At 43.4% G+C, this 13710-nt stretch overlaps 1 protein-coding gene across 4 annotated transcripts in view; it reads left to right on the forward strand.

Moving 5' to 3' along the window:
* Positions 1-7743, forward strand: part of KCNJ1 (potassium inwardly rectifying channel subfamily J member 1) — a 29272-nt gene extending 21529 nt beyond the window's left edge. For 3 of the 4 annotated variants that reach the window (XM_032285007.1, XM_032285008.1, XM_032285009.1), the window contains one exon: positions 5496-7743. In XM_032285007.1, coding sequence (XP_032140898.1) covers positions 5517-6635 — 1119 coding nt within the window. In that variant the 5' untranslated portion in view covers positions 5496-5516 and the 3' untranslated portion in view covers positions 6636-7743. Of the gene's footprint in view, positions 1-3045; positions 3355-5495 lie in introns of those variants that run through there. The other variant, XM_032285006.1, reaches the window with a different exon arrangement.
* The last annotated feature ends 5967 nt before the right edge of the window (positions 7744-13710 follow it).

A 13710-nucleotide genomic window follows, 5' to 3' on the forward strand; every position in this document is an offset into this window, starting at 1 on the left:
GACGACTTCTATGCCTGTGGGGCCAGGAAGGGTGGTTTCTACCAGGCTTGCCAAGTTCTGTCTTAAAAGAGCCCATGCTGACCCCGTGTGAGCTGCCTGATAGTGCTGAAGACATCAGCAATAACTTCTCTGTCAATTACCAAACAGAGAATTACCAAACATGCTGATTGGCTGTCCACTACGGCTTCTGGATGTGATAGGAATAGTATGCAGAGCTAGATGTTTTAATATTTCTTGGGGCTCTGAACCTTCGCAAATCCAGCGGGGTGGCGATCCTCCAATAGCTTGAGAGGATTTTCATAGAAAACAGGAAGTCCTCTGCAGCAGCAGTTAGATGCACTTGTTTTCCCTCCTTAGCAAAGCTGAGTAAGAATACAAGCCCAGCACCCACCCAGCCTTCTGGGTCTCCTTTCTGGGGCTGCCTTAACATCCTGTCCTCAATCCTTTCAAGGCAGCAAACCTGCCACATTACAACTCTTGAATTACTTATCTGTGAACAACTTGAGAGCAGAGACTGTTACCTTGCATTGTTTCCTAGCATAGCACCTGGTATATGGTAGATGCTCAATAGAGTGCTTGTTTAATTATATTGATTAAGAAGGAAGAGGAACCGCCCCATAATCCCATTCAATCATTGCTATGGAAAATCCTCAAGAAATGTTTCCGGATTCAATCAACTGTTGGCAAAGCCGTAATGTTTTCATAGAAACTTGAATTTCTTCTCCACCGCAGTTACAAAGGGACTAGGGAAAATCATCTGACTTCTGCTTTCAGGCCACATAGCTCATATTTCCTACCTCTAACCTGAAATCCTGACTTTCAGACATGTCCTAAAGTTATCTAAGGATGTGTATGAACTACGAGAGGTTTGGCTGAAAGGCAGACTGCAGTGAGTGGGGGTTTTTCCCCATTTCTACAGAGGAATAACAGACTTTTAAATTCGAAATCGGAGGCAGTATCAGCCATGCCTATTTCCCTTTCCCCTTTTTGACATAGTGGCTGTTTGACCGCTGAGGAGGCTGGGGTGGCAAGTCCTGTTAGAAATCCTAAATTCATAACAAATTGTTCTCAAGTGGATGCCTGTGGAAGAACAGCATCTGCACCTGGGTTCATCAAATTCGCTAAGGACCGCAAACTGTTGGCCCCTCCCTTAAAGCAAGCACATACTGATTAAAGTAGATGTTGCATACAAATGATGCACATATTTTTATGGAAAAAAGGAAATTCAGGAAGAAAATGTGTTTATTTTCAAGAATTTGAAGGGCTGTTAAATGGAGGAGACTTCAGACTTACTTAGAATGTTTATGAGTTTTCTCTGAAGCACAAGAAGAATGTTCTTTATGCCAGTTTCTCCTGTAGTTCTATGAAAAATAAAGTCAAATGGCACACCAAGTGCAGAATGCGTTGGCCCTGGCTTGCCTTTACAGCCCAGTGTCTCACGGAGGCTTCCTACGCTCCATTATTTGCTTACTTGGAATTTCTTTCGGCTTCTCCACGTGTTCTTCCCTCGGCTGCCCCTGCCTGAGTCACATACAAGATTACATTGCAGTGTGGTTAGTGCTGCACACTCAGGACATCTCCATTAGAATGGGAGCCACCAGATACTAAGTGATATAAGGGACAGCAAGCTCATTGATTTTATATACACATTGATTACTTTATCACCATTCAGCAAATATTTATAGAATTTCTACTATGTGTGACTCCAACTCATCTTCGGGCCTTGGCCTCAGGGTTACAGTTCAAAATAGGTGCTCCCCTGAGTGCTCCCGCTGTTTCATATCCTGGCATTTATCACTGGTCATTTGATAGTTTATTGATGCATTTGTACCACCCCCTCTGCTCAAATGGGAGCTGCATGATCACAGGGACTGAGTCCATTGCTTCTCTGATGTCTAGCACAATGGTCAGTGCACAAGTCAACACTGGTTATCAACATATCATCATTGAATAATGATTGATAGATAAATTAATGTATACATAAATGCAGTGAGTTTTCAGCCAGTTGAAGTAAGTTTGCAAAAGGTGGATCTCCAACTAACAAGGGTCTTTTTAAAAAGTTATTCATTTTGGCATTACACCAACCATGCTAGGCTGTGATTGATTTCCTTAGCTCACTTCCGCATTAGACTATGAACTCCTTGAGAACAGGAAGAGTTCAATTTGTCTTTGAAATCCTACAGAATAAGCATACAATCAATGTTTGGGAAGTGCACAAAACGTCTATTTTCTGAGAATGGATTGTTTACAGAAAAAGAACGCTGGGGCACTAAAGAAAAAGTGGTACTAATGTAATCCACTTGCTTTGCCAAGCCACTAAGAATACCTTGGTAAATATTAGCTAATGTGCAGCCCTTTGCTTGCTATTAAGATTTACTGATTTCAATAGAAAGAAACCTAAAAACTGAGCATGTTATATAATCCAGACACCAGGGACAGTCTCTAATCACCTAAGAGTTCATAAAGTACCTATTGGCTTTGTCTGTGGTTAGATTAAATGCCATTGTCTTAAAAAGGTAGGATCTGTGCAATAATAGTTCTGCCATGTGAATGACAGGTTTGGTTAGCGGATGAATTTATCCTGTATCATTGCATTCTCTAAGAATAATCCTTCTTACTCTGAACAAATAAATCAACAGCATTGGCTAACCCAGTGCATATAAAAAGCACCTTCAGTAAATACCAGGATTCCAGAATAATAAAGACTTCCAACAATAAAGACTTCTTTAAAATCTGTTTCTTACATAACAGTGACTGTTGTATAGAGAGATTGACATAGTATCTTGTTTCTTTCTGGTGTGATCTTACTTTTATCTTTAAATATATACTTATCTATGTCTGTATATTCACCTGCATCTTTGTGAAAACTTGGAAAACTCAGTATTTCAGTGTGTTTCAGAGAATAGACTGGGAGATTGATGATAACTATTTCCGGCCAGTAGTTATTAGGCACAACTTTCAGGAGAAACAAGAGAGCAATAGAGTGTGGCCAAGAAGAGGAAGGCAATGCTGGAACCCAGTCCACGCCTGCTGCCCAGGAACCTGAGCTGATGGTTTGTCATGTCTTAGCATAATGGTATTCAAGCCATGTGATGTTGAAAAGAAAAAGTACATACCCAGCTTGGGGCTTGGTCTGATAACAACCAATTGCCTTGGTATAAATCACACGACTCTACTATGAAATTAAGTGTTTTCAAGTTAACACAAATTAGCGTCAGTTCACTGACTGTCGCCTACAATAAATTAAGCTGAGTCTAAAAGAAATCAGTCTGCATAGAAAGACCAACTTCCAGCACTACTTCCTTGCTTTTTCCAGCCATGGATGCTTCAAATCGGAACGTTTTTGAGACGTTGGTAAGTGCAGGCTGGGGAAATCACCTCTCTGTAAAGCCAGGCAGATGTTTTATTATTAATGCAGTTATGGAATCCCAACGTTATTCAAGTGATCAGTCAGGGAGTATCTATTCATTCTATAGAAATCATCTTTACCTTTAAAAGTAAAGTGAACTTGAGGGAGGCTAGAGGAGCAGGGTGGTGGGGAAAAATACTCAGAAGTTGGTGTGTTAGGAGCCGTCTCCGGAATTACAATGTATGACAAAGAGAATGTGGATTCCGTTGATAAATGTTGGTTTTAGAATCTGCTGTTTGATCCAGTCAGATGACGTAAAAATAAAATAAAATAAAGAATTTACTATTGGAGCTGAGAGTCACTCTCTGGAGAGCTGTGTAAACAGTATGAGCCTGAATGCACCTGGGAGAGGGGTCAGTCCCTGTGGGTGTAGGCCAGGGTAAAGGATGTGTGTGAGGAGAGGAGGAGACCATCTCCTCCTCTGTACCACACATGCACCATCCCCTAATCCTCTGTGGGGACTTGAGGTCAATAAGGGCAGTGCGGGATGAGGGGAGGGCCCTCTGTGTGCATTGCTGTTTATTCTCTTGGCAGCATTTTGTTTTTTTGTATCTTTAGAACCTGTCCTCAATATTTTAAATCACCACAGCTGTGGTTTTCTCTTCACCACTTCGACTTGGTGTTGGCTTCTTGTGTTTTCACCTGGGTTAAGGCCTTGAACAAGGCACTATGGGATATCACTATTATTTAAAATATATCACTAAGTTGGTTTCGCTTCCTAGTTCTTGCGAATAAACACATTTTTCAAGGGGGATTTTGCAATCTATTTTAAAAACACATTTGCATTTAATGAAAAATACCCTGAAGACACTGCTGACCACGGCGGGCACACCTTGACATGCTTGGGCATTGGGAGGAGGTAATCTAGCGTTTTTGACCTTGGGTTTCGCCATTGTTGGCTGTTCATGGGCAGTCCCTTCACTATTTTGCTGTAAAATGGAAGGCACAGTACTGTCATCTATAAAAAACCAATTGAGCAAACAGGATTTTGAAAAACGTAATTCATTCACTGAATTATTTTATTTACGTTTACTGGATAAACAGTAGACACTCATAGAGTGTGCTAGCAACTTGGATATAGGAATGAATCAAGTATGGTCTGTCTTTATGGAGTATTATTTAAATCAGTGCTCCCCAGGCCTCCAGCTTTGGAGTAGGAAAGGAGGTGTGAGACGTTGATGGTGGCCCTCATAATATTTCTTTTGGGAATCTTGGGAAACCATGGAAAGAGGGTAGGAACAGACTTGTAAATTCATGGAGAAGCCCCATAAGACCGTCTGGTTGGATCTGAGCTCTCTTCTAAATAGTGTTGAGCATTAAAAAAAAGAGATATAACCAATACTTGTCTAAAATATTTTAGGAAAATGTAACTTTAGAATATAACATTTGATAACTGAGACACGGAGTGGTAGAAGCTCCCCTAGGCTGCAGGCAGGGAGCCCTGTATTCCAGTTGTCATCTTGCCACTGGCTAGGTGCATGAATTTCGACAAGTCATTTAAATATTCTGAATCTCAGTTTTCTCATTTGATAAATTGAGAGAACTGAATTGAATTAGAATTTTTCTTGATATATGAGTATCGATAGAAGTACATAGATGATATATGTAGTATATTGATGAGTGTTTTCTTGATCAGTTATTTATTTTCCTGTATCTCAAAAAATATATACAGTGCTTCAAGTTTGTGATTTTTCAGAAATCATTGCTTAGCAGAAGGCTAAACTTATGAGAAGGTGATTCAAGTAATAACATTCAATAAATAAAAATGCGGGCCATAATTGGTTATCGCAAACATTCTTAAGATTATGTGAGACCAGTTGAGGTCAGGAAACACTTAAACATATGATCTCTTAGTTTTCTTCTATTTCTAACTTTCTGTAATTATTTTGCTTCTTTATATTTGAGTAACATGGTCTTCCAGTGGAAAGTTTCTATTAGAAATAGCATTGTGGTATCCAGAACAAACTTGTCAGCTTGCCAAATGATTGGTAAGCCCGATAATTTTGAATGATCTTTTATGTGAGTCACCTAGTTCACTATTGCTACAAACATAATCCTTTTTTGTTTTTCTTTGATGTGTTTTCAGATCAGGGCGTTGACAGAAAGTATGTTCAAACATCTTCGGAAGTGGGTCATCACTCGCTTTTTTGGGCATTCTCGGCAAAGAGCAAGGCTAGTCTCCAAAGACGGAAGGTGCAACATAGAATTTGGCAATGTGGAGGCACAGTCGAGGCTTATATTCTTTGTGGACATCTGGACAACGGTACTTGACCTCAAATGGAGATACAAAATGACCATTTTCATCACAGCCTTCCTGGGGAGTTGGTTTTTCTTTGGTCTCCTGTGGTACGCAGTAGCATACATTCACAAAGACCTCCCGGAGTTCCATCCTTCTGCCAATCACACTCCCTGTGTGGAGAACATTAATGGCTTGACTTCAGCTTTTCTGTTTTCTCTGGAGACTCAAGTGACCATTGGATATGGATTCAGGTGTGTGACAGAACAGTGTGCCACTGCCATTTTTCTGCTGATCTGTCAGTCTATACTTGGAGTTATGATCAATTCTTTCATGTGTGGCGCCATCTTAGCCAAGATCTCCAGGCCCAAAAAGCGTGCCAAGACCATTATGTTTAGCAAGAATGCAGTGATCAGCAAACGCGGAGGGAAGCTTTGTCTCCTAATCCGAGTGGCTAATCTCAGGAAGAGCCTTCTTATTAGCAGTCACATATATGGAAAGCTTCTGAAGACCACAGTCACTCCTGAAGGAGAAACCATTATTTTGGACCAGACCAATATCAACTTTGTAGTTGATGCCGGGAATGAAAATTTATTCTTCATCTCCCCATTGACAATTTACCACATCATTGATCACCACAGCCCCTTCTTCCACATGGCAGCAGAGACCCTTCTCCAGCAGGACTTTGAATTAGTGGTGTTTTTAGATGGGACTGTGGAGTCAACCAGTGCTACCTGCCAAGTCCGGACATCCTATGTCCCAGAGGAGGTGCTTTGGGGCTACCGTTTTGCTCCCATAGTATCCAAGACGAAAGAAGGGAAATACCGAGTGGATTTCCATAACTTTAGCAAGACGGTGGAAGTGGAAACCCCTCACTGTGCCATGTGCCTTTATAATGAGAAAGATGCTAGAGCCAGGATGAAGAGAGGCTATGACAACCCCAGCTTCATCTTGTCAGAAGTCAATGAAACAGATGACACCAAAATGTAACAGTGGCTTTTCAACAGGAGTAAAGCCAAGTCTCCAAAGTTCCTAGTGGCTAGAAGCATTATGAAGCAGTCAACAACTTAGGGGTACGAAAGAAGGATGAGAGCCTTCAAAGTCTACCAGCACAATGACACCTGAGCCCTGCAGTTGTGATCCTACAAGACATGCAGCCCTATGAGGCTACTGTATTAGAACGTGCCATGCATTTCTAGGAAACTGGCATATGGAAGCCATAGGCGCTCACTTGAAATCTTAAATATGATTATTTGAGCTCATGTAGTGTTGATGGGAGCAGACAAAATTATCAGAATTTTCATGGACAGGACAAACAAAATATTTTTAAAAAGTTTCCTTAAAGAAGTTATGAACTTTAGAAAGGATCAGGGAACAATAATAATCTCATTTTGATTCTACTGATAAGAAAGACTCCACTTTTATTTTAATGTGGAATTTTACTGATGGAAAAATTGTCTCCTAAGTTGGGGAGATGAACCAACCAATCAATGACAATAAGAAAATGCTTACACAAAGAACAATTTGAGGCTTGAATCTTCTCATGTGTTACATTTAGACAGAGGCTAAATCTACATGCTAGAACCTTGATGATATCTTCCTGCAAGACAGAATGCTTTAGTTAAAAGTGGTGATGATATCTCTTTCAATCTGTATTGGATGGCTTCAGGGGCTATACATCTATTTAAAAAGAGTATTTCCTGCTCTTCTAAGATAGCAATGAGGGGTTCAAAGGTGCAAAGTCAGTAAGAAGGGAATGTACCATTAATGCACCTGAGAAGAAACAGTTTCATGAGTTTCTCCACGTAGAGTTTGTGCTGGAATGCTATTTCTAAAGAAGTGGGAAAGAGAGAGGAATGGGATGGAACCCCACAGTCAGAACGTTACTAGGTCTTTCTTTCCCTGAGAGCCCATCTTCCTAAAAGGGATCAGCCATGGAAGGATCGACCTTGAGGGGAAGGTTTTCCTGTGAAAGTCTTCTTCAGGTCCCCACCTGCATCATTTTGAATGTGTCCTGGAAAAGAATGATACTCAGAGCTGCTTAGGAATCAAAATGTTTTCAGCGTGTTGATTCATATATTAAATTTCCCAAACTGTGCATGCACCTTGATTGTTATCACTGTGCGTTAGCTGAGTTAGGCCCCTGGTGAACGTCCTTTTGTGGAGAGGACCCTCTCCTGGAGAGGTGGGAGGAGTGGAGAGGAAGCACATAGGACGCATTTGCCTCTAGTCCTCAGGAGGAAATGACCCTGGCCACAGACATACCCCTTCCGGTAGAGCTCCATCATGCCTCCCCAGTGTGAGTCTTGGCACATAAACCGGTAGCTGCCAGTTCCATGCCTGGGTTGTGTTTGTATGGATCTGTGTGCCACTCTGGTCCTTCTGACTAAGAACAGTGGGGATTCTGATGGGTTTAAGGTTGCATACCTTGTCAATGGCCATAACCGTGGGCACAGCTGGCCCATGTGGAACTTTCACTCTGTGTCTGTGAGTGCTTTGGCACCACAATTTAATGTGCTGGCACGGCAGAAAGAAATCAGGTATCACAAGCTTGAGGGAGCTGGAATTCTCTGCTGGCCCACGGTCATGATGTAGCCTCTTTCTAAACTGGAGGGAAACTGTGTTGACACTTGTTCCCATCAGCATGCACTCCTCCTGGTGTATTCTCCACTGGCTGGCGGCGTGCATGCGGTTGGCTGGAAGTGAGATGATCAGAAGCAATCCATTCCCTCTGATTGTTCAGGGAGCTAAACAACTGGCATCTTTCTGATTGGTATTTGCTTCTGGGTTATTCGGTGGAAGTCTGTCTGCTTCTAAATATTCCTTTGCTAGGATCAAGACACTTTACACCTGGAGTCTCTTTTTTAATAAAAATTCCCATTGACCCGCTAGCAACCATTATCATAGGTACATCCAATAAAGCCCCTAGGAAATGAAGCCTGGAACAGGTGAGTTTTGATAGGTCTAAGGAGTGGCTGGAACCCAAGAACACATAAAAATCCTGTGCATTTCAAAAAAGGGGATAACAAGGGCATGGGTGCTCAAGAAGTAAAGAGAAATGAAAAACAGCCTCAGAAGGCCAAACTGCCTGTAGGTAAATGCCACTGCTAAGGGCAGCCTGTTTATTGCAATGGACTAACATTTTTCCCAGTCGGATCTGACCACATTAGTACTGCTACTGCTACAGCTATGCTGGGTTATTCTATTTGCTGATTTTAAAAGCAAGTCAATATTTCTAATTCCCATCAAGAAAAACTGCATCCCATGGTGCATTATTATATTCTGTTTTCCTTGAGACGGATTCCCTTTGAATTGCCCAGTTCATCTCTGTTGCTATGGGGATTTTGACTAAGAACCTTTGATCCTGGTTGAATCTTCCTGGACCTAGGTTGGCTCAACGCCAATATTTAGAGTTAAGATCTGGGAGGTTGTCCTTAATGGAAAGCATTAAATGTTTGAAAATTATTTATTCCTTAAGAGAGAAAAGGTAGAAGGAAAAGATAGTTTCTAAGCTGCCAAATCTAAGACATGGGCTGATGGGTGACTGTCCGTCCTGAGTTCGTCACTAAGGGGGAGTGCAGCTGGACTTTCCAGAAGAGCTTCCCGAGGGGATTGCAGAGACGGCTGAGGAAGTGTCTTCCTTGGGGATTTTTCATAAAACGGGATATGGGTCCTCAACAGGATGCTTCTGTGAATAGCGAGGGGATCTTTCCCTGTCTAGAACAAACGTTAGGGCAGCTTCTGATGGAAAGAATGCAAATAAACGCGGCCCCGCCCCTGGGCCGTTGTTGCCTGCCATTACAGGAAGTGTGTGTCAATCAAAGCCTGACAGGGGAGATAGAGCATTTTATTTTGGAAGCCAGAAGGTTGAGAACAATGACTGGAATTTCCTCTTTCTGTCCAGCAAGGGCTGTTTGTCACTGGGGAGATAAAAGTCCAGGGGTAGGGAATAAAGGTTATCGGGAACTGCGCAACGCAGAGCCGTGGGGGGTGGGGGTGGTGGGAGGAGGGGTTATGGAGGAAATCTATTTCAATGCCTGTCATTAAGTTTCCATTAAAAGAACATTCAGTTAGGAATTCAAAAATAATTTAATCTCCCTAGCCAGATGCACCCAGCTGGACTCCTTGGAGCTGAGCCCCATGGAGAGGGAGATTTGCACCAGCGGCTGCCGGGGCCGGGGGCTGGGGCGTGTCTCTACCCAGTGCATCCTTGACTGCTTGAGTGTTCTAGAAAACGTCAGTATCCTTCAGACGAGTGGGAAACCCCAAGGCTTGTGCTGTGGCAGAATAAAGTTCTGTACTAGCAGTTATTTACCACGTTGTTACCATGTCTGAGGTTCTGCTGACAGCATTTTGCATGCATTCCTTCATTTAATTTTCCCAACAATCCTATGAAGTCAAGACTATGATTATACCTTTTTTCACTTGAGGCAGCTAAGGTAAGGAACGTGTCCAGAGTCACTAGAAAGAAAATGGCAGGCTGGCATGCAAACCCCAAGGCAGTCTGCCTTGAAAGCCCATGAGTTTAAAATCCCAGGCCAGGCGCAGTGGCTCACGCCTGTAATCCCAACACTTTGGGAGACTGAGGCAGGTGGATCACGTGAGGTGAGGAGTTTGAAACCAGCCTGACCAACATGGAGAAACTCTGTCTCTACTAAAAATACAAAATTAGTCGGGCGTGGTGGTACATGCCTGTAATCCCAGCTACTTGGGAGGCTGAGGCAGGAGAATTGTCTGGATCCAGGAGGCGGAGATTGCAGTGAGCTGAGATCACACCACTGAACCCCAGCCTGGGCAATAAGAGCGAAACTCATCTCAAAAAAAAAAAAAAAAATCCCCCCTCAACATCCTAAGAGGGATCACCCTCTGAGGGGATTCCCCAGGGCAGTCACATTTCCCTGAAATCCACGGATGGCTGGTGCATGCTCTCGGGATCCGTCTTATACTTTGGGAGAAACCACTCATTGCTCAGCCAGGACAGAGCCCTGGCCAGTGTTGAAGCAAGACCTCTGGAATTGCAGGTTCTAGAAAAAGGCAGTCTTTTCTCATGAGCTCTTGGACATCTACCAGGTCAGTACACGGAAGTGTCATGGGTGTCCTGAAGATTTGTTTAGCCCATTGGCGCAAACTACCTTCCTAATACTAATGTATATATTACGCTCTCTAAATATACACAAACACTAAATATGTACACTAATTATGTATATAATTAAAAACTGTGTGTACATATGTGTGTGTGTATGCACACAGACATGAACACAAATATGTATATTTCTGTTTCAGTCTTTGAGGTCGAGGCAGATATTATTTCCATTTTGACATGGGGAAATGGAGCCTCCATCCTCCCTGGAGAACAGTCCCTGTGTTCTCCACTCACCTCTGTATTCCTAGCACCCCAGCAGAGCTCCTCACACAAGCCGTACATGGTTATCATGAATAAAACAAACAAATGCTTTGCTCAAGGTCTACATGGCTAGCAGTGGATTCTAACCCACATCTGTCCAATGAGCTTTTGACGGACCTATGTCATCCACCAGTCATTTGTCAAGGGGCCTGGACAAATGACGTAACTTTGTTGAGCCCCAGTTTCTTTATTTGTGAAACGGAGTTTTGTAATAGAGTTAAGGAGGGGAGTCAATGAAATAATAGATATTAAAATCCATCTGTAGAAAGTAAATGGCTATCGACATGGCATCATGGGGTGGGAGCAATGGGTTTGCAGGTGAGGAATGAAGGGGAGGATGTTAGTCCCAGAGCAGGTTGTGCGCCCGAAGCTTCAAGGGCAAAGGAAGCAGCGCTCAGGGCGGGGCCTGATGGAGACCAGAGGAGGCTAGGGGGAGAAGAACAGGGCCTACAGGGGTCTGTCCCAGATGGGACAGGCAAGGAGTTGCAGGGATTTGAGTAGAATCCTGGTGCTTTGGGTTTCCTTTCAATTCAAGAGGTGCTAATTTGGGGTTTACTGTGACTTAGGCACTGGGGATGCAAAAAAGGGGAAGCAAGGGTCCTGCCTGCTGCAGAAAAGACCCAGGAGCTCCACCCAGTCCAGGGGTTGAGAGCTAAACTGGAGAAATGCTGACTGTGGGGAGAGTCATTGTTTCGTCTTATGCTGTGTGCTTGTAACAATTTCATTGAAAACAATATTGACTTCACTGCTAACAGTAAGACTATTGATTACAGTCTTAAAACTATTTGGGATTAAACATTTTAAAATAATCCGCCCTATATATTCTCTTTATATAGCAATGTACAATCAACAAACAGTGTTAAAGTCACTTGAAGTAGTTCTTTTCTCCGTGTGATCAGGACCAACTGTACATCAATTCATTTGTTTCCATTTATTTCCAATTGTTAGATTCTGTTTATTGTTTTCCTTGTTTGATTTAACCATTTCTTTTATGAAGTATGCAAGGAATTTATATAATTTCAAAACCACAGACCAGGGTTTAGAAAATGTACTTCCGTTCCCGTGCTCCCCACTCTATTTCTTCCCTTCTGTAAAGGTAATCGCCCTTATTTTCATCCTGCTGTGTTTCTTTTTGAAAGATATAAGCAATGCATATGCAGCACGTTAGTATTTACATGCTGCCCCCATTCTTACACAAAAGGTAACATTCTAAAACACTGTTCTGCAGTGTCTTCTTCACCTAACAGAATGTTCTGCAGATCACCTTCCCTCTCCTTCACGGATGCTCTGCAGTAGTTGCTGGGATCTTGCCCCAGAGGCCCCTGCTGTGCTGTTTTGAGCCTGAGAGGGGGTGGCCTTGCCTCTTTTGCCTTCCTGAAAACCTGCCTCTCTTTGCAGGGTGTCTGCAGGGCTGACTCTGCCTACCCTGCTGGGGAATAAGCTGGGCTCTCATAACTGGCTCCCAGTGGGAGACAGTCTGCCCAGGACCAAAAGCTCTTCAAGGATCAAACCTCCCTGGAGTTTTGGCTGGGTAGAAAGTCAGAAGAAGTATCCTCAAGAGAGACATCCCACTCCAGTACATGGGCTGGGGGCTCAGCTGGTGAGGGGGGTATTCAATTCCCAGGGCATTCTGGATAACCCCCTTTTGATTAGCATCCTCCAACCCTTTGGGGTTAGGGTCACGGAGCTCACCACTGTGCACAAAATTTTATGTGCAAGTATGTTAAAATTGAAATTAATTAAATTAATGAAACAGAGGATACAAACTAGGGAAAAAAGTGCTGAAGGAGGCAGGGGAAGGCTTCTGGGAGGAGAAGGCAGCTCATCGGGGTTCAAAGTGTAGCTACAATTTGACAGAGGGAAAGGTAAAGCGTAGAGAGGTGGCTGCCCAGGTGGGCACACGTTCCAGACGAACAAAGCCACAGGAACGTGAATGGGCATGGGGCTCTGGGAAATGCTGTGTGGTTTTACGTGGCCACAGCACAGCCACATGGGAGGAATGGTCCAAAGAGTCAGAGGTTTGGTGCCAGGCAGACTTGAGTTTGAGTCCTGGTTTCATCAGTCACACCACTAGAGTCTTTGAGGGGGCATGCGATCATTAATCAACTGTTATCTCTTGTGTTGCCATGAGGGATGGATTAGAGAATTAGAGGCAAAAACTAACTTTCAAGGGAGGCAGAGAAAGTGTTGTCATTTCCATTTTTCGGGAGAGGAACTGAGTCTCAGGACCATATGAATTGCCCAGGTCATGTAGCTATGAAGTGGTGAAGCAGGGATCAGAACCCAGGGTGCCTGCCTGTTAGCTAGCCCAGCGTTATTTCCTGCGTGTCTCCCCTTCCTGGAGCCACCCACAAACTTCGTGCTGGGGGGGGTCACTGTTCCTGAAAGAAAATGCACCTGGAAGGTGGCAGCCAGGACCAGAAAGGCAGGTGATTTCGGGAATGGAGCAAGCATCTTACCCTTGCACTGCTTCCTTTGGGAACACAGAGGCCACGTGTATCTACGGTTGCACTTAGCATCTGAGGAACCTGGGAAGCCCTCACCGGAAGGGAGGGAGGACACAGAGGCACCTTCATCTACACCGAAGTGAAAGTAGGCAACCACTGATGAGTGGGCTGTGGAGGCCACCAGCAAAGTTGTTTTTAGTTGAACTAAAAATGG

Source organism: Sapajus apella, unplaced genomic scaffold (genome assembly GCF_009761245.1).
Source record: "Sapajus apella isolate SASKATOON/1434 unplaced genomic scaffold, GSC_monkey_1.0 scaffold16, whole genome shotgun sequence".
Lineage (NCBI taxonomy): Eukaryota > Metazoa > Chordata > Mammalia > Primates > Cebidae > Sapajus > Sapajus apella.